The sequence below is a fragment of the Seriola lalandi genome, unplaced genomic scaffold, assembly GCF_002814215.2.
Source record: "Seriola lalandi dorsalis isolate HSWRI2012SDOR001 ecotype SW California unplaced genomic scaffold, Sedor1 jcf7180002053933, whole genome shotgun sequence".
NCBI classification, from domain to species: domain Eukaryota; kingdom Metazoa; phylum Chordata; class Actinopteri; order Carangiformes; family Carangidae; genus Seriola; species Seriola lalandi.
This window is the reverse complement of record NW_019524486.1, coordinates 154799-172129: the sequence shown is the minus strand read 5'-3', so window position 1 is coordinate 172129 and position 17331 is coordinate 154799. Positions and strand designations below refer to the sequence as shown.

Here is a 17331-nt window from a genome sequence, read left to right as displayed (position 1 = left end):
TGAAGTTAGCGGCTAAGTTATATGGTGGATAGCTAATGTTAGCTACATTTGCTAACACGTTATATTTTTCCCTTTAAACATTCCAAAGGTCCAAAAAAACCCGCCATGCAGTTACATTGTTAGCAGGATTTGTAACTTTTGATTAATGCCGAGCCTACCTAACAAATAAAAACAAGTTTAAAACACTGAAAACAACATTACAAAGCAGGAATAAAAACGCATCATGACAAATCGCAACCCCCGGAAGTAGAACCTGATTCACGTCCATTGTCCGGCGGCTTTCAAAATAAAAGTCCAGTTTTAAGGCATTTGTTCGTACGTGTTGTCTGTTAAACATTTTATATCAAGTTGGATACTTTTGTGGTATTAATGGAGGTTTATGGCTGCCTGAAGTGCGTACATGATATTTACAAACACATGCAATTGCATTCTTAAATATGCACAGAAACAAATAGAAAAACACATTAAAGGATGTACTTAATCACATCAAAATAAAAATATTTATATGCATTTCCATTTATCACTTCAACATCTGTCCCTGTTCCACAAAACATTACAAACTTTTATTGCAGTGCTAATACTAGATATGGGTGAAACTGGGTTTGATGTTTCTTTCGGGCTCAAACTGAAATCCAAACAATTTTATTAGCAATTTTACATCACCTTCACAATTTTTATTTTTGAAAAAACAAAAAGAGAATAAATGGAAAAATCTGACTTAGCTCTCATATCAATTGTATTATAGTGTTGTGGCAGTGTGTCCTATAGTTTGCACATGTGAAATATTAAAAACTACATGGAGTAGGAATACATCTGCTTCAGTGCGCACTGGTTTAAAGCCTGCATTAAGGTTAAACAAGTCACATCCGGTTGGGAAGGAAAGTGAAAGCATCGCTGGAGCTTTTGGAATTGCGAAATGCTCTCAAAGTGTTGGGAAAGATATTATGTTATCTCTTCTTGTGAGGAGATATAATGAGGTGTTGCAATGTTATTCACCTCATATGACAAAGCTATGTGCAGTAAACTGTTGAAAGATGGCGCAGCGATTGTCTCAACTCAATGTAAATCTCAGCATGTTAAAAGCTTTAGTTAATACAACAAGGTGAACACAGGTGCAGGAGCATTTGTGCAATCTAATGCAGTCCAATTCAATGGCCAATTGCCCTACAAAAGATAAATACAGAAGGAAAAAAAAAAGTTGTAATGGATCCACATTATTTTGTCCAGCCTTGTTAAAAAGTCAGAGGAAGGAATGACTATTAACTACACTGTCCCATTTACACACTTGTTTTTTTTGGATTCAGATTGTAAATTCATCTTGTTGGTAATGCAGAACAATTTACCATACAAAAGTCCCAAATACTTTTATTTGATTTGAAAATGAATATGGAGGTTCACATAAGAAGCTCCAGTGTACAGTAAATAACACAGTAAACAAACAACAGTAAGGCAGAAATAGTAGGAATTGTTAGATTGTGCTTCCACATCTGAATCGGACATGCACTCTACAATAGGCTTTCTATTTTGATAGAAGAAGGCACATTTAATCATGAAATAAATAACTTTTCCATGAAGTTACATCATTTTTTAAACAGGGTTGCAATTTGCTTGGCTGCCCTTCAAAAAGAAGCTCACAGAGAAGCCAGTGCTTTCCTCCTTTAATAATCCTTCTATGTCGGCTTAAAAACAGGCAGCCTTTTCCGTGCCCATCCTTAAATATCACAAACGTGATACATAAAGAAAATGTCTGGATGTAACAGCTGAACGATGCGGTACAGCGGCTTCACAGATGCGTTTGCAGGTGTTTCTTCATGTTACTGGAGTGACTGAAACTTTTGCCACAGTGGCTGCAGCCAAAAGGCTTTTCTCCCGTGTGGTAGCGCAGGTGCACCGTCAGGTAGCCCGACTGACTGAAGCGCTTCCCGCACACCGAGCAGCAGTACGGCTTCTCCCCTGTGTGCACCCTGTTGTGTTTCTTGTAATCGCCTGCGTGCCTGAAGGTGCGACCACACAGCGAGCAGCAGTAGTGTTTTCTCATGTTTCTCTGGAAAGCTGCTGAGTCTGAACCGCCTGCTTTAGTGTTTGTCTGTTGTTTTTCTGCACCAACACGGTTTGTAGTTGTGTATCTTTGAGATAGTGGCTCTTCAATGCTATTCTGGCCCAGACTGAAGATGACCCCTGCGGCATTGTAGAGTCCTGAATTGGCCTGAGGAGGTTTTAGGGTTAGTCTGTTTAAAGATGTAGAGCTTGTTGCAGCATCTTCATAAAAATAATTTGTGTGTTTATGCGTGGTGTCTTCATCTGATGTGGGCTCTACTTTCATTTTATTTGATGTAAAGTGTAAATCAGAATCATCTTCACTGATATCAATAGTAACAACAGGGTCTACGTGTTTTATAATTGGTATTGAAAGCCCATTGCCAGTCTCAGTTTTAAGAGTTCTTGGATTGCTCAAGGTCTCTCCACCAACATGTGGACCTATCGTAGTTTTAGGGGAGAGACAGGGGGTGGCTAAAGATGCGATGGCTGATTCACAGTCAGGGTCTTCAAATGAATCTGCAATGTCATCAGTAGGGAGGAGTTCAATGTCCTCTTCCAGCTCTTCTGTCTCTCTCTGTTCCTCCTTGGCCTGCTGGGTTGAAGTGGAAATTTGTGGCACAGTTCCTGCAAGACAACAAAGATGATGAGCCACAAAAGAGACAAACATCCTGTCAATCGGTTTTAACATTTCTGGGCACAAGTGCTCAGTTGTGTTGTCTTACCAAAGTGCTGCAAGTTTATCTTATCCTGGAGCTCCTGCAGCCTCCTCTTCAGACTCTGGTTCTCTCTCTGTGTTCTGGCTGTTTTCTCCTGGTACTCTGACACTGTCTCTTTCACCACCTCCAGAACCTCTTGCACAACTTTACACAGCAGCTTTTCCACTCGGGCATTAAGACGTTCAATTTTGGACATCTTTATGGACTGAAAAGAAAGAAATGGAACCAAGGTGTTGATCGGTGTTTGCATATTTAATTTAAGAGCAACATGTTTTCAATCAATATTGACTTCACAGATCTTCACTGTTCTATCTGACCATTTCCCCCTTGTTTAGCCAACTGAATCACTGAAAAATATTGATTTACAGTATTATAGCAATACCATAACTAGACATTAGAAAAGAAAGATAGATAAAAACATTATCTCACTGATAAATTGATAAACAGCAGTAATGCTGAAATATGACGTCTTTTTATTAACAAAGGGAAAAGAAGCATACCTTAAACCTAACGATATTCCCATGAAATATGCGGTCTCGGTGAATCCCAAATCATCTAATGGTGATCCGGATGAAAACGTTCATTGTTTACAATATTCGCATTCACGCAGATACTCGCTTTCAGGTTCCAGAGTCTTAACTCGGAACAGACCGGGTGTCCATTTGGTAGATGCAGCTATTACACCCGGTTAACGCAGTCGGAGATTAAAAACGGTTTGCAAAATACATAATCCGGTAGATTGTTGTGTGCACGAGACAGCGTCCCCTTCGTGGGTCTTATATGCGGCTGGCATTCAGTACGAGGTGCGCTGCTGCCATCTACTGGCTAATTAGCAAACAGAGCCTTAAACTATCCTGAGAAGACTGACCGCTTTAAAAACTATCCATGAATTCTCTCTGATGCGAAGTGAAGTTTCAAATGATATCTCCTCTATTAATGGACCTGTCATCTCCCAGTCATTGATGTGGAAAACAGCTTTTCTGATTCACATGAACAGGAATATGCTAAAAAAGAAGGAAAAAAAAAAAAACAGCTCACAAATTGAGATTCTGCTTTCCTCCTCGTTTTATTTTCTTTTGCAAATCTTGAGGTACATGACTCAGAGTACACAAAGCCAATGATAACTTATTTAACAATAAACCATGACTTGTCATTTCAGCAATAGATTGCATTTACACAAACATAACAAAAGTGCTTTACGGTCTGGTTACATATTCAACCCTTATCCCTAAATTCTTTTTTTTTCAAATACATAAAAGAAGCAGTTGCAGGACTGTAATGAAATGGCAAAAAAAAACACACACACACACACACACACACAATTCATACAAGCTAAGTAGTGAACTTGGTACATTCATACATTAGGTTGTTTTTCACCTGACACTCAGAAGTGAAAACCGCGTCCCTGAAGGTAAACTGGCAGTCTTGTACTCATGGCTGTCCCTCCACAGCTGTTTCCTCGAACAGACTGAGCAGGTTCTTTGGTTCAAAGTTGGGTCGGGGTAAAGCCTCCTCTGCTCGGACCCAGTTGCGACCGAGCCTCTGCGAAGACTTGGTGGATGTAGAATGTCGGCTCTGCATGGACTTTTCATTCACGCTGTCTGTATGAAGCTCTGTGTGTATGGGGCTTGCACTGGGGGTCAGTGTGTGGAAGGAACCATTTGAGTGGATGCTGGAGGGGGTCAGAGCCAAGTTACAGGAGGACCAGTCACCCAGATTTGGGTGAGTGGGTGTGTGGGCAGGACTTCGGTGATTGCGCATCGGGGAACCTGGGAGAGGAGTGGATGTGCTTTCCACAGACAATCTGGATTTCACCCTGTGAAATGGGGAATATGTATCAAATTAAGCAGCGAATCTGACAGAAATAACAAATTTAGCTCAAGGCACAGGCACATGACATGGCCCAACAGCTGTTTCTTTACTTCACTGTTGCTGGATATTTGTACAGGAAATACATTTCTAAGATACTACAAATAAGTTATGAATTTGTTAAATTTTGTATGAAAGTCCAGCACAGGGTAACTTTCACTGGATTATGCAGTGTGATGCTGCAACACTAGCAGGCTGAGGTGGGAAACAGCAGAGTACAGTGATGAACAGATCAGATTTTGATCAGTGTTATTTTAGCCGATACCGTGCCATTAAAATACGCCTGGATCACACTGACACAGAGCCTTAGCATCAGCTCGGGATATTTCTGAAATGTTTTAAATACTCAACTAATCTCACGTGAGAAATTCACTTTCGTTCTGTCAATTTAAAGAGCAAGTGCTACAAGCTTGTAAAGAACCTCATCCTGTGGACACATGGATTCTCTACCTGTGTGAGAAGGTGGGGGAAAGCTCTGGGTCTGTGCGGTCCAGCAGAAACACTGCATCATCCTCTGGGCTCCCTGAGTCAGCGGTCATGGCACCGAGGGGCAGGGTTAAATCCCTGTCCCAACTGTCCTTAGGAGGAGTGCAGGGCACTGGCTTGGTCCAACGAGGAAGAAAGGACAAGTGAAGGGAAGACAGGAGTCTACACCCAAAGCACACCACCAACTATAGAAAAAGACCAGAAAATATATATGATATAAAAATGTAACAGCATACTGATAAGAAGTAAATTTTTATGATTCAGGGTTTACACTGAATATTGTATATTGTATATTTTCTTATATTCTTATATTTTGAATAATACTTTTTTGTGATACTTGGTTTGCACCTCTGACTTGGTAAAGGCTGCTGATCGTGGACTATGCCAGTTGATAACATATTAAGTAAATCTTTGCAAGGCCAAACCTCAAAAGTTAATGTTTAAAAAGTTTCATAGACATCTGACCTGGCAGAGAGAGGCCAGTGTCACCACGGTCTCAGCGACCATGAGATAGATGCGCCTCTTCCACCTGTGTTTCCTAACAGAGGGGAGGGCAAGGAGCTCAGACACTGTTGGTCTCTCACAGGGCTCTGGGGCCAGCATCATCTGCAGTACTGCCTGCAGCTCAGTTGACAGGCCTGCAAGTACAGATGGAAATGGTAAAAACATAAGTCATTTCAAGAAAAAAAAATGAGCACTTAAAAGAAAGTGGATCTTACCATTGGTAAACTCTGAGGGGAGGCAGCCTTGTCTGAGCTGTTGCCAGCCCTCTCCGCCATTTGGAACTTCAATATTACAGGCAAGCTCCAGAATAGAAACACCCAGACTAAATGAAAATGACAATATTTAGGGACTAAATTAAATCGGAGCAATCAGTTACACATTTTAGAATATCATTTAATTTTCTCATATATGGTATTTGTACCTGAAAACATCTGCAGCAGGTCCATATTCCCCCCGGAGAAGCTCAGGAGCCATGTATCTGGGATCTCCCTCCTGAGCATCCTCTTTCACTTTCCCATCTACAAGCTCTGTACTCTTCTGTTTGAGCTCAAGCAGCAGCCCGAAGTCCCCAAGCTTGAGACGACCAGAGTCTGTGATGAGGACATTGGCAGGCTTGAGGTCCAGATGAACAAAACCATGAGAGTGCAAGTGTTGCAGTGCTGAAAGGATGTCGCACAGGTAGGCCCACGCTGCAGGCTCATCTGGATTGGAGGTTTTTAAAAGAAAGCCATGTCAAGCAAGAAGCACAGCACATTATATGTATCAAAAGCCAATGCCACCATCTGCATTATTATCCCTTTAAGACAGACCTGGACCAGGAGGCTGGTTCTCAGCATGGAGCAGCAAGCTGGTGCTACACAGCTCTGTCTGAATATAGAGTCGGCCACACTCCTCCCAGGCTGCCACAAAATTCAGGATGTGAGGGTGAGGACACAGGCGCTCGTGGTTCCTGGCTTCCCTCACACTCCGGTTCCTCTCACTGTTACCCCTGAAGCGATGAGCAGAGCGCTTCACTGCATACTGGTGACCGTCCTTGTTGCTTTGCACCTAGAAAATCACAGAAAATGCTGAGGCTTTCTCATCTATTTGGGGATCTCTAAATAATAATCTTAGTCACAGAGAAAAAATAACACTTACAGGGATATCTAAAGTTGTATTGTGACATTCCCCAGTATAAAACCACAGAACAGATGTTCAAACAGTCAAGCTTTTAAGTAAATGCTTTTGCGTAACATTACTTTTCAACCTAATCCAATGTAAGAAATGTTTTTACTATAAAAAGGTAACATGCAGTACATATTTGGTTGTTCTAAAGTGTAAAATTTGGCTTTAAACTTCTACTTCATCTTAGAGCCTTTTGATTTCTCACACTTGTATTTTTTTTGTTTGAAGTGTCTTAACCTTTAACCTCTTACTGTAATTTCTCACAAAATTGAATTTAAGAAGAATTTAAACGTCCTTAATGTAAAGATACAGTAACATATAATACAGCGTATGTATCATATCACTTTCATACACACAAAGAGAACAGACAAATTTTTTTGTCTTACTCACCTTGTAGACTTCTCCAAAGGATCCTCTTCCTAGTAGGCCCAAATTGGTGAAGCACTGACTGAAATAGGTTTGCTGTTTGCTGGGATCATATACAGAATTTGGAGGGGGAGACTTTCTAAGGGAACAAGACAGGGGTGTCCAAGGGGATGGATGCTGGGGGAACATCCTACTCAGAGGGGGACATCCCTTGGATGGTGGCAGCGGGGGCAGAGAATGTGAGAGCCGGCTAGGGGAAGAGTAGGATGAGTTGGACATTGACGACAAGGAAAAAGGGACATGTCGCTTTTTGAGGGAGAAGGACTGCTCTGCATGGGAAAAGTGGGTTGGAAGAGGGAGAGGCACCCTCGACACTGTGGTTTCCACTGCCACTGACATTGTGTTGGCACGTTTTCAGTTCCTTTCTTTGAAGATAGTGTTCTGCAATAGTCAAAAGAAAAGCTTTTAATTATCAGTTAATATTAATGTACCAATGTTGTTTTGCTGTACTTCAGCCTGTTAATCTTTCTACTAATTTTCTTCAGAACTTAACCCAAGACTTACAACTGAAAATGTTCCCCTACAACATATTTACACTGACACATGTGCTATAAAGTAAAATATAAATATAAAAAGTATAAAGTATAAAATGAAGCCTTTTCAGTCCAGCTTGGGCACACCCATTGACACGATCTGACATGCTTAACGCCCTGCTTGACAGGTTTTTGGCCAGTTGTCTAATCAAATTATCAATATAGTCCTCTAGATGTTTTGATGGTCAGCTCATAAGAAGAACAGGTCTTGCTAGCTGAAGACAGCTATGGGCGTTGAGAGGTAGGACAGACCCGTCGACTGCAACGTTACCGAGCTAACGTTACAAGTCTGAAAACGTCAGTCTTGAATTGTAATGTAAATTTCCGACACGTCACCGAATTAGCTTTGGCTAATTAATGTTATTCCGAGCAGTTATTCGTTTTTATCACTGACAAATGTTACCACCATGGTGTTGGCAAACGTTAATTAAGGGCGGACCCAGCCTTCAACAACATAACAACATAACAAAATTAGCTAGCTATCTAACTTACATTCAAATAACGTACTGTAACTGACATTTCATCGTTAGGTAAAGTACAAGTTAGTAACGTTATCACACAAACCATAATCCAGTGTTAAGGACAGGTGGTCTTCATGACTCAGATAGTTGCTGTGTCCAGATCAAACGACACGTACATCTTTCAAGCATGAAACTACCTGGCGCCAAATTCTGAAAATTATACGTAGTGCTACGTACCTGCCTTCAGTGAATACAGACTGCTTATCTGAATTGCGCAATATCCGCAAGCGGTGCAGTCTGGGGTTCAACACAGGGCTGGCGCAACTGGCTAGCTAGCTGACCACTTGAAATGGTACCTCTATTATTCTTATCAACAATTTTGTGAGATTGATTCCTATTTACAAACATTGAATTAACGTTAAACGCTTTGTTCAAAAGATTTACATTGCGATAACAAATTATATTGTGCATTATGGGACTGTTTATTTCAGTTTGTGTTTGCTAGGCAGCTAACGCTAAGTTTGCTGTGTTAGCTTCGCCTTCCTATCTGTAAAGAGAGGTTGTAGCGAGGTAATTTATCTTAGCTTGGCTAACCTTGGAAATGATGTAACGTCAGACACTTAACCCAGTTAGCCTAGTCAGAACAACTGTACATATACTGTCATTGTTAGACTTACAACGTGTATTAATTTAGAGCTAACTGCCAGGCCTATTTTTGTCTCTCAAAAGTCTCCAGGCTGTTTCGTGTTGGCTAATTTCGCGTTAGCCTAGACCTTCGTTTCCCTGCCACTGCTCACTGTTTGCAGCTAGCTCATGAATCAATGAATTGTCCGTAGCGTTCATTCTTCTGCATTCGGACACATTGGCAAAACAACCAACTAAAGACTCAAATTTCCTTAAAATGTCTACGCTAAGAAAACACGCACCGTGTCCATCAGGTTATGAAGGTGTTATAAACAGTAGCCAGATGGACAGTTGTTAAAGACTTTAATGACCTACTGAGATGTCTTGTCAGATAAAGACGGGTTAATGTCAGTTAACTTGGTTATAAGTTACCAGAGCCACAGAATTAACTGTCCTTTTTAAACTGACTAACGTTTTTGTAAAACCACTACCAAGCGCTCATCTTCAAGATTAAAATACAGCTCAATTTGCCTTTGACATAGTTTTTCTTAACCATACAATTTTATGCTCATTGCTTTTCAGGACGTGTTCTTAATGATTCGACGTCACAAGACTACAATCTTCACAGATGCCAAGGAGTCCACCACTGTCTATGAGCTGAAGCGTATTGTTGAAGGAATCCTTAAAAGACCACCTGAAGACCAGCGGCTTTACAAAGTGAGTTTTGGGGGCCAAGTATATGAATGACACCAAACTGAGTCATGTCACATACCTGACAGCATTACAGCATCAGAGAGATTAATAATGAATTTTAGTTTAATCAAAGTACCTGCAATGAAGGTTTGCAGTCTCATGACAATGGTGGCACATTACTTGTGTTTTAGAGCAGTGACTAAAATATTTCCTGTAAATATCTGACAAAGTCTCCATATTCATTCAAGCAGATTCATAGATTTTGAGGCCTTTAGGGGATTCTGTGACATTTTCAACTGTTGCTTCACAGGATGACCAGTTGTTAGAAGACAGCAAAACTCTGGGTGACTGTGGATTCACCAACCAGACTGCCAGACCTCAAGCCCCAGCTACAGTTGGTCTGGCCTTCCGCGTAAATGGTATGTTCAGTTTATGTTGTTTGTGTGCTTGAAGGGATGTTTGTTTTTGTTTTTTTTCCTCATGATATGGTGTTTTTGCATATCATGTATTTCCTGTCTTTCTGCCTCTTTCCATCTATTTCCTACTGTTCTTTGGGGAATTATTCTATAAATCTATTCTCTAAGTCTGTAAGCTTTGTGGCCAATTAATCTGCATCAATGTCATTTAGGTCATCAACATCTGAATATGGGTTAAATATAAATCTTTGATGCTCAGTGCCATTCAAGAGTAATTTTCTAATGTAATTTTCTCTGTTATACTGACTTTACCTCAGTCTACCTTGTCTGCTTCACTCTGTCATTTCACAGAAAGCTCTTTAACCGTCTCCAAAGAGCATTGTGGAGTTTAGCTTTGGCTGTACAACTGTTGAGTGCTTTAGAGATTAGAAACCGAGATAATGGCAATAAGCACAGCGGAAAGAGTTTTTCCACTTGACAGAAATTGGAATTGTGCTGTATCTTTAAAAAAATGCATTACGAAAGCTTGAAAAATTGATATTGCTGCCTCTTCTGCAATGGATTTTTTCCTTGTATGACTTTCGATCATTGTTGCAAAATATTGTGTTGCCTAAAGCCATAGCTATTTGAAATGTTCTGTAAGTCTGTGGTGTCTCAGTCACCATCAGTTAAATTGATAAATATATGTCCGCTCAATGTCATATTGTTTACATTGTACAGAAGTTCATAATGCACAAAACATGACAGAAGGTAAATATATCCTGCCATGGTTTGTATTAAGGTCACATTCAGCTGACTGGTGCCCTGGTAGTGACATCACTGAGTGTGGTGCATTGTGAGTGACTTAAGGAACAGTTTAAATGAAATGTCAGCGTGATATTAGATTTTAGACTGTCTCTGAATGTAGTTTGAATATAATTCATATTCAGATAAAATCTCTTTCTTTTCTTTTTTTCTTTTTTTCTTTTTACTTTCCAGACAAAACTAAATCCTTTTGGATTTACCAAAACCATTCCAATCAATTTTAGCTGCCAGTCTGAAAATATTCACAAAGTCCTCACTGGTCCAGAAAAGAGATTGAACTAGTTAACGTGATAAAATTCCCCTGGATTCAAAACTGGCTTAAATATTCAACTCCAAATTTGAGTGCATTAACTAGACTAATTTAACTTTCTGTTTACTTGAGCAACAACTGAAGTTGATGCATATTCACCCAGAACTACTTGCCACAGTAAATGTTCACAGAAATGGTGTTGCGATATGACTGATTTAGACATGTGCAACTCTCTCGTCAAGACGGAGCTAATGTTTCCTTGTCTCCTCTGCCCTCCAGATGAGATGTTTGAGCAGCTGCACATTGAGGCCTTCTCCAGCCCCCCAGAACTCCCTGATGTGATGAAGCCTCAGGACTCCGGTAGCACTGCCAACGAACAGGCGGTGCAGTGATAGCAGGGAGAGCAATGGAGTGAAGGATGGAAGTGGGTGTGTGTGGATTAACTGCAGTGGAGAAGTAGCGGGGTGGAGGATATGTAATATAATTTCAGTTGATGGATGGGAACATTGTAGGTAACCAAGCCTATCCACGTTACCTTCATGCTATCATCCCAGCATCCACCCAATTTGCTTCAAAAATTATTATTTTTTAACCTCCTTATTTCCACATCACGTGCAGTTCTGCTCCTTGATCTTGCTCCTAAGCACCAACTGGCTCAAACTTTTTGAGTGAGGAAGTTGGTTTGAAAAGTATGATTGTGTGTGTGTATGTGTGTGTGAGTTATTATAATTATTATCATTAATATTTCAGAAAAGGTGAAGACGTAGTTGTATGTCACAGTTCTCTAGAAGTAACATGCATGGATAAGGACTCCGGTGTCTCAAATCGGCAAACTGCATGAACAAACTAAAAACAATGGCTTTATTTTCACAGAAACAGATGAACCTTCGGCTGATAAGTTTCCTTGGTCTAGTTCTGCCAGTTTTGTTGTACATTTTGGATTTGATTTCATACCAGGAAAGAACATCTTTATGATAAATATGTTACTTTTATTTGTTGTCGATGTTGTCATTTTGTTTCTTCAGTATGTTTTACTTGTCAGTTCTTTGTTGTATGTTTCATGCACTGAGACCAAAGGCAGGTACCTCTTAGACAGCAGAGGGATTTTCTGGTCAGAGGACAAACTGTCTGTGACGTACAGTAAACACAGGAGGAGCATTTTCTTGTATTAAATTTTAATTTTGAAAATGCATACATCACATGTCACCAACATCAATGTGGCACCTTCCCCTAATCACATAAACATAGCCTGTAACTGTAAGCTTGCTTAATTAAAAGTTTTTCCTGTTTTGTTTTTTACGCTGCTGGCTGATTTTTATTTTAAACACAGGTTTGTGTCAACACTTAAACAAAATAACTCAAATTTAAGGGTTAACTGTTAAAGATGATGGGCAGGCTGTAGCTACCATCGGTGTTTGTCGCAGCAGACATTTTGACTTGTCATTGTAGGAAAGGCACACGTAGCGAGCGTCTCGGTAAGTGGTGACAGTGAGCCAGCGTGCACACTACAGAGACACTGAAACTGAAGCAGCTGAATTAAATTAAGCCATCATTAATTTCATTATGTACACCTGTGCATTTCCTACTGAGACATGTCACAATGTCTTCACTGAAATAGGTCTAGTAGGGACGCACAGATACTGTCCATAAAAAAATGAAATTAAAGTTTAGCTTTGATACCATAATTTTTTCCACTTGGCACCATTATTTTAAATTATTCTCTTGTAATGACAAATAAAGAGATATACAAATGGATATATACAGCAAATCAACAGTTTTCTTTAACTTTCTGATGGAGTTAAATAAGACTGGATTACATTACCAGCAAGCCAAAGCAGGCAACTTCACCGAGGTCCTAAAAACCCCAGGCAACAGTTTTTAACCTGTCTTAACAGGAAAAGCAAAGGTGAAACGCATTTCATTAACGATGGCTCAGTTACATCAAGTGCCCCAGTAAACCGTGCTGGTGAGCCAGCATTTACAATACCAGGATCATGAAACTAACTCACCCAAATTAAATGTCTTTTTTTCTTTCTTTCTTTCTTTCTTTCTTTTTTTTTTTTTTAAATAACTTATTTTCCAAGTCATGTACAAAAGATGTATAGACTACAACAGTACATTCAAAATAGACTATTTAGAAATTACAAATTTAATAACTTAAAAACTTAAATGGGGATATAACTCATTCTCAGGACCTTAAATACCTGCACATAAGTGGCACTATTAGTCCCGTTATAGTCGTTTTTAATGTTCACATGCACAGCTTTTTGTGCTATGACAAGCTAAAATGCCCACTGTGTAATCTGTTACATAACCTGGTGCCAAAATCTAACACCTTTATTATTTTAGTATATATTGTTCTCAAATGGTGCATTTTCTTAAATGAATTTGTGTTCCAATAAATATCCCAACTAACTGACTAAACCTGGGAGCAGGTTTAGAGTACTACCCCCCATAAAGCAACTTCAGACATGATGGGGGAGATAATGTACATTCCTCAATTACTGTAAAAAGATCAACGAGAGTTAACAAGAAATCACTTTAGGAAGGAAGAGGAGGAGCAGTTACAGCAAGCAGTATATATATGGCAATGTGAGCATTGTGTTAAGATACACTTGGAAAAAAAGTGAATTTATCCTTTAACCCAGCGATGGGGTGGAGAAAGCTCAGACAATTTTTTGGACAGTTATGTGGTGAAGTCACTTGATCTACTATTTTTAATTCAATAGAAAATTAATGAGAGATCACTTGAATGAGGCAAATATGAATTTTTAAGCCTCTGTAAAATGACCAAATTTCTCTGATTTAGACTAATATTTAAAAAATAAAAAAATCCTGTCCATGGCCTGTGTGCAGGTATGGCAAAGGGATATATATTTAAAACAAGTTTCATGCACATGGTCAAATCCAAATGATCTATTTACAAGCTTCTTTTTTTTTTTGAAAAGGGTGTTGGCCCGCCGGGGTTGTTTCCTGTGAACACCAGTAAAAAGCATTTTCCAATATTTTATTGTGACACAAGTTCACAAGTGCATCGTCGCAGCAGCAGCTCGTCCAGTCGCAGTTTGTGCAGCTCGCAGCGCCTCGAAATCCTTAAATTTGTCTCCCAAATATGGACTAGGAATGTCCAGGATGACGTCTTGTGTCCGGGGTATGCGGGGTTTGTAACCACATTTATTTAACTACGCCTTCTCCGGTCTGAGGTCCTGGTAGGCATTACACAGGAAGACAGTCGTGTAGGAAAAAGAAACGGGACGCCCTCCTCCGCCTCCTCCTCCTCCTCTTCCTCCTCCTCCTTCTCCTCCTCCTCCTCCTCCTCCTCCTCCTCCTCCTCCTCCTCTCTCGGCGGATAACGGTGTCCCAAGAAGTTATTCAGGACCGACGCAGACAATAGTACCGAGGCTGACTATCTGGCTTTGATACTCGCCCATCACTACTACTTCATGCTGTCCGCGTCCGTGTTGTATCACACAAAGAGGAAAACGCTCGGCTGAAATCATATCATGGAGGATTTGGGTGAGTATTTGTGCCGTTCGTTCGTTTCAAGCGGTGTAACTACATGTTGAGATATCTTGAGGGGATCTTTGGGAAAGGGGTGGTGTGCCCAAACAGAGGAAGTAAGGTCCCTGTTGATTCTGGCAGTCTTAGTAGAGTACAAGCTTTCCCTTTTCCCAAGGACATGAAAGAGGCTGTAATATAATGGGATTTTTTATTGGCTGCCATTGGGTAATAAGATGTTAATGCAGAGAAAAGCAGTGGGAATTCCTTATGTATAACTGTCATTCAACTTTTCATTGAAGGTTTTTTTTTTTCTGATATGACATCATATGATATCTGTTAAGAGTAATTCTTCTTGATGTAATGTATATTCTTAACTCTTATCCTCTCCACAGTGTGCTCACATCCTGTAAAGATGTTGGATATATCATTTTAAGAAATGTGTTTTACTTTGCCAAGCATACAGGCCACACATGCACACATACTTATACAGGTAACATAAGAACTGGTGATACTCTGCTCTATATCTGCCTGACCGCCATGGAGTGTGTCATGCATGCATGGCCTGCAAATTCAATAAATTCTTTGTAAATTAGATTTAAATGGTTCCACAGCAGCCTCCATCCATTAATATTAACAAATCAGGGATGGAGAGACAGCGTGTCTTCCATTTTGAAGGGTAGGAGACATGAAAGAGGAGTGTGTCCAGCATCAAGGAGTATGACTGGCTCTCTCTTTCTACTGATAAAGATGTGGAGGGAAGATTTTTTTTTTTTTTCTCTTTCTCAGAACAACATTATGAGAAGCTTTGTGTTTGGGGAATAGCAGTGTTGGACAGGCCCTGAAATAGCCCAGGGCAACATTGCTATTTCAAAAAGCCACAGAGTTCAATGAAAATAGAAAGGCCTTTTGCTTCAGCTGCCCATTTGTTCGCTCAGGAACATTTTTTTTTTTTCATGAAGTCCACTTCAGAACTTGGGAATTTATGCTTTTCAAGCAATTCTATAAGGAAAGGCCAGATGTAGCCAAGCACATCTGGATTGGATTGCACACAGTGAGACCGAGTGACTGGGTGAGTGTTAGTGAGGCAGTGGCCATGTTCAGCACGCTCAGTTTATGCTGCTGCCCCGACAATGTTGTAAGTTTATGTATTGGATCTGGCGAGGCTTTCGGTGAGAGAGACCACTTGTTAGAGAGGTCTTTGGCCAAGACAAACAAGTCGGCAGGCAGCTCTAAATATGGTCATAATTCCCATTGAGAGAAGTTCAACTCCTTATATGAGCAGTTCAGTCTGTACAAGTATGTGTGTGTGTGTGTGTGTATGTGTGTATGTGTGTGTAAGAGACAGAGACACACAGCAGGGAGGAGGAGGGCAAGTAGTATATGCACAAGGTTCTCACCACATGCTCGTACCAGAAGTGTGAATCATCTGGGACAGAAGTGACCACTGGGATGAGCTAAGGCTCTGTAAACTGGTTATGTTTATGTTTAACATGTCTACCATAACTGTGATGGTCCCAGATGTTTGAAACACAACTTCACCAGAATGAAAAACTTGTTCAAACATTCATCAAACAACCATGAAAAATCTGAGAAGCTGAGGGTCGGTGTTTATTCTTGTGCCCCAGACCTTATCACTCCAGATCCTGCATCTATTGTCCTGCTGACGTGTGGTTACTCCTTCGTCCTTAACTGGTTTTATGCCTGAACTAGACCATTGATTCCCAATTAGAGGTACTTGTGCCCCAGACGGAACTTCAGCAGTTGCTAAGGGGGGGGGGGGGTCCATTTACTGTCACAATAACTGATAAACTACCAGCTATAATCCAACTGCACAGGACATGCTCCCCAGCAACCTCAGTCAGCTGTAACATCTTAAAAGAACATGAGACGTGACTGACTGTTCCTGAAAACCAGTTGGGAGAGGTGGAAACAGATCGCTAAAACACATGATAAAATCTGATGACAAAAACAGATAAAGAGACAAAAAACCTTAACATGTCACTGTGCCGTGTATGAAAAAAATTATATGGAGTATGATGGAATTTAGCCTCTTAATTAAAACTCTAACAATAGCCACTTTTATCCAATATAATTAAAAGGATCCTACACCAATTTCCCTCATAAGGATCAGTTTATTAGTCACGAGGAGTGATATTCAGTCTACAGAAACAGTTGTATAATGAATTCACATCATATTGGAGTTACCGTGATTACAAGTGCCGTTCACATCAACGTCCATGTCGTAATTACGACTAGAAATTTGGATTTTTCTGAAAGCTTCATTCCGTCCAAGTGCCCTATTTTGGTCTCTGCTGCACCGATTTTAACTGCTCTTTTTTTTTTTTTTTTTTAAACTATCTCTCTTAACTCCCACAACTTTTAAAATTGCTGGACTGCCCCTTTAATGATGTTAAATAACACCCCATTTAAAATGAGGTCAGCTGAACTGCTTTGGACCATGATGGTCGGTTTCAATAATTTATTATTTGAGCTCCCCTGATAGGGGATCTGATTGGGAACTTTATAAAGGAGCGGGAATGTCACCAATATTTAAATTTAACAGCCCCGAAACGAATGGTTAGTGTGGTATCGGCATGTGAAAAGTAAAGTGAGCACTTCCCTGGGAAAAACAGTGAATTTCAGCCAAGACTGCAGCCTCTCCGCTACAGCATCGAGTTTGTAATTACTCATGTTCAGTCCGCTTTTCACACACTCTGCTTTGGCCTTTAGTCGCACGTACATGGACTTGTCAGCACTAAATGATGTCATACAGCTGCACAGCCGAACGCTTGAGAGAGTTTAGTTTCTGGACAGCTTCCCCCTCAGTGTGGAGTGAGTGTGCTT

At 40.3% G+C, this 17331-nt stretch overlaps 4 protein-coding genes across 5 annotated transcripts in view; 2 read left to right on the top strand and 2 right to left on the bottom strand.

Moving 5' to 3' along the window:
* Positions 1-626: 626 nt before the first annotated feature.
* On the bottom strand, positions 627-3517 carry LOC111652281 (uncharacterized). The gene is made up of 3 exons (XM_023402502.2): positions 3257-3517; positions 2763-2961; positions 627-2664 (listed from the first exon to the last, which is right to left on the bottom strand). The coding sequence occupies exons 2-3, from the start codon at positions 2950-2952 to the stop codon at positions 1784-1786; spliced, it is 1071 nt and encodes a 356-aa protein (XP_023258270.1). The 5' UTR covers positions 2953-2961; positions 3257-3517; the 3' UTR covers positions 627-1783.
* Positions 3518-3803: 286 nt separating this feature from the next.
* Positions 3804-8437, bottom strand: pkmyt1 (protein kinase, membrane associated tyrosine/threonine 1). Its single transcript, XM_023402486.2, has 8 exons — positions 8303-8437; positions 7170-7586; positions 6425-6662; positions 6037-6316; positions 5831-5937; positions 5577-5749; positions 5076-5296; positions 3804-4572 (listed from the first exon to the last, which is right to left on the bottom strand). Exons 2-8 carry the CDS (start codon positions 7542-7544, stop codon positions 4188-4190), a joined length of 1779 nt encoding a protein of 592 aa, XP_023258254.1. The 5' UTR covers positions 7545-7586; positions 8303-8437; the 3' UTR covers positions 3804-4187.
* A 12-nt stretch (positions 8438-8449) lies between these two features.
* LOC111652268 (elongin-B-like) lies at positions 8450-12285 on the top strand. The gene is made up of 4 exons (XM_023402487.2): positions 8450-8551; positions 9406-9540; positions 9827-9935; positions 11266-12285. Exons 1-4 carry the CDS (start codon positions 8549-8551, stop codon positions 11376-11378), a joined length of 360 nt encoding a protein of 119 aa, XP_023258255.1. The 5' UTR covers positions 8450-8548; the 3' UTR covers positions 11379-12285.
* Positions 12286-14237: 1952 nt separating this feature from the next.
* LOC111652272 (transforming growth factor beta-1-induced transcript 1 protein) overlaps positions 14238-17331 on the top strand; it is a 10087-nt gene continuing 6993 nt past the window's right edge. Inside the window, exon 1 of one of the 2 annotated variants that reach the window (XM_023402492.2) lies at positions 14238-14502. In XM_023402492.2, coding sequence (XP_023258260.1) covers positions 14490-14502 — 13 coding nt within the window. In that variant the 5' untranslated portion in view covers positions 14238-14489. The remainder of the gene's footprint in view (positions 14503-17331) is intronic. The other variant, XM_023402493.2, reaches the window with a different exon arrangement.

Bases quoted from the DNA above. Each gene is read 5' to 3' on its own strand.
- pkmyt1 (XM_023402486.2), bottom strand. From the start codon at position 7,544: ATGTCAGTGGCAGTGGAAACCACAGTGTCGAGGGTGCCTCTCCCTCTT. The intron at 5,750-5,830 runs GTAAGATCCACT...CTGTACTTGCAG, and splicing joins CCCCTCAGAGTTTACCAATG to GCCTGTCAACTGAGCTGCAG. The intron at 4,573-5,075 runs GTAGAGAATCCA...CCCATTTCACAG, and splicing joins TCCCCCACCTTCTCACACAG to GGTGAAATCCAGATTGTCTG.
- LOC111652281 (XM_023402502.2), bottom strand. From the start codon at position 2,952: ATGTCCAAAATTGAACGTCTTAATGCCCGAGTGGAAAAGCTGCTGTGT. The intron at 2,665-2,762 runs GTAAGACAACAC...GTTGTCTTGCAG, and splicing joins GATAAACTTGCAGCACTTTG to GAACTGTGCCACAAATTTCC.
- LOC111652268 (XM_023402487.2), top strand. The intron at 9,541-9,826 runs GTGAGTTTTGGG...GTTGCTTCACAG, and splicing joins AAGACCAGCGGCTTTACAAA to GATGACCAGTTGTTAGAAGA. The intron at 9,936-11,265 runs GTATGTTCAGTT...TCTGCCCTCCAG, and splicing joins TCTGGCCTTCCGCGTAAATG to ATGAGATGTTTGAGCAGCTG.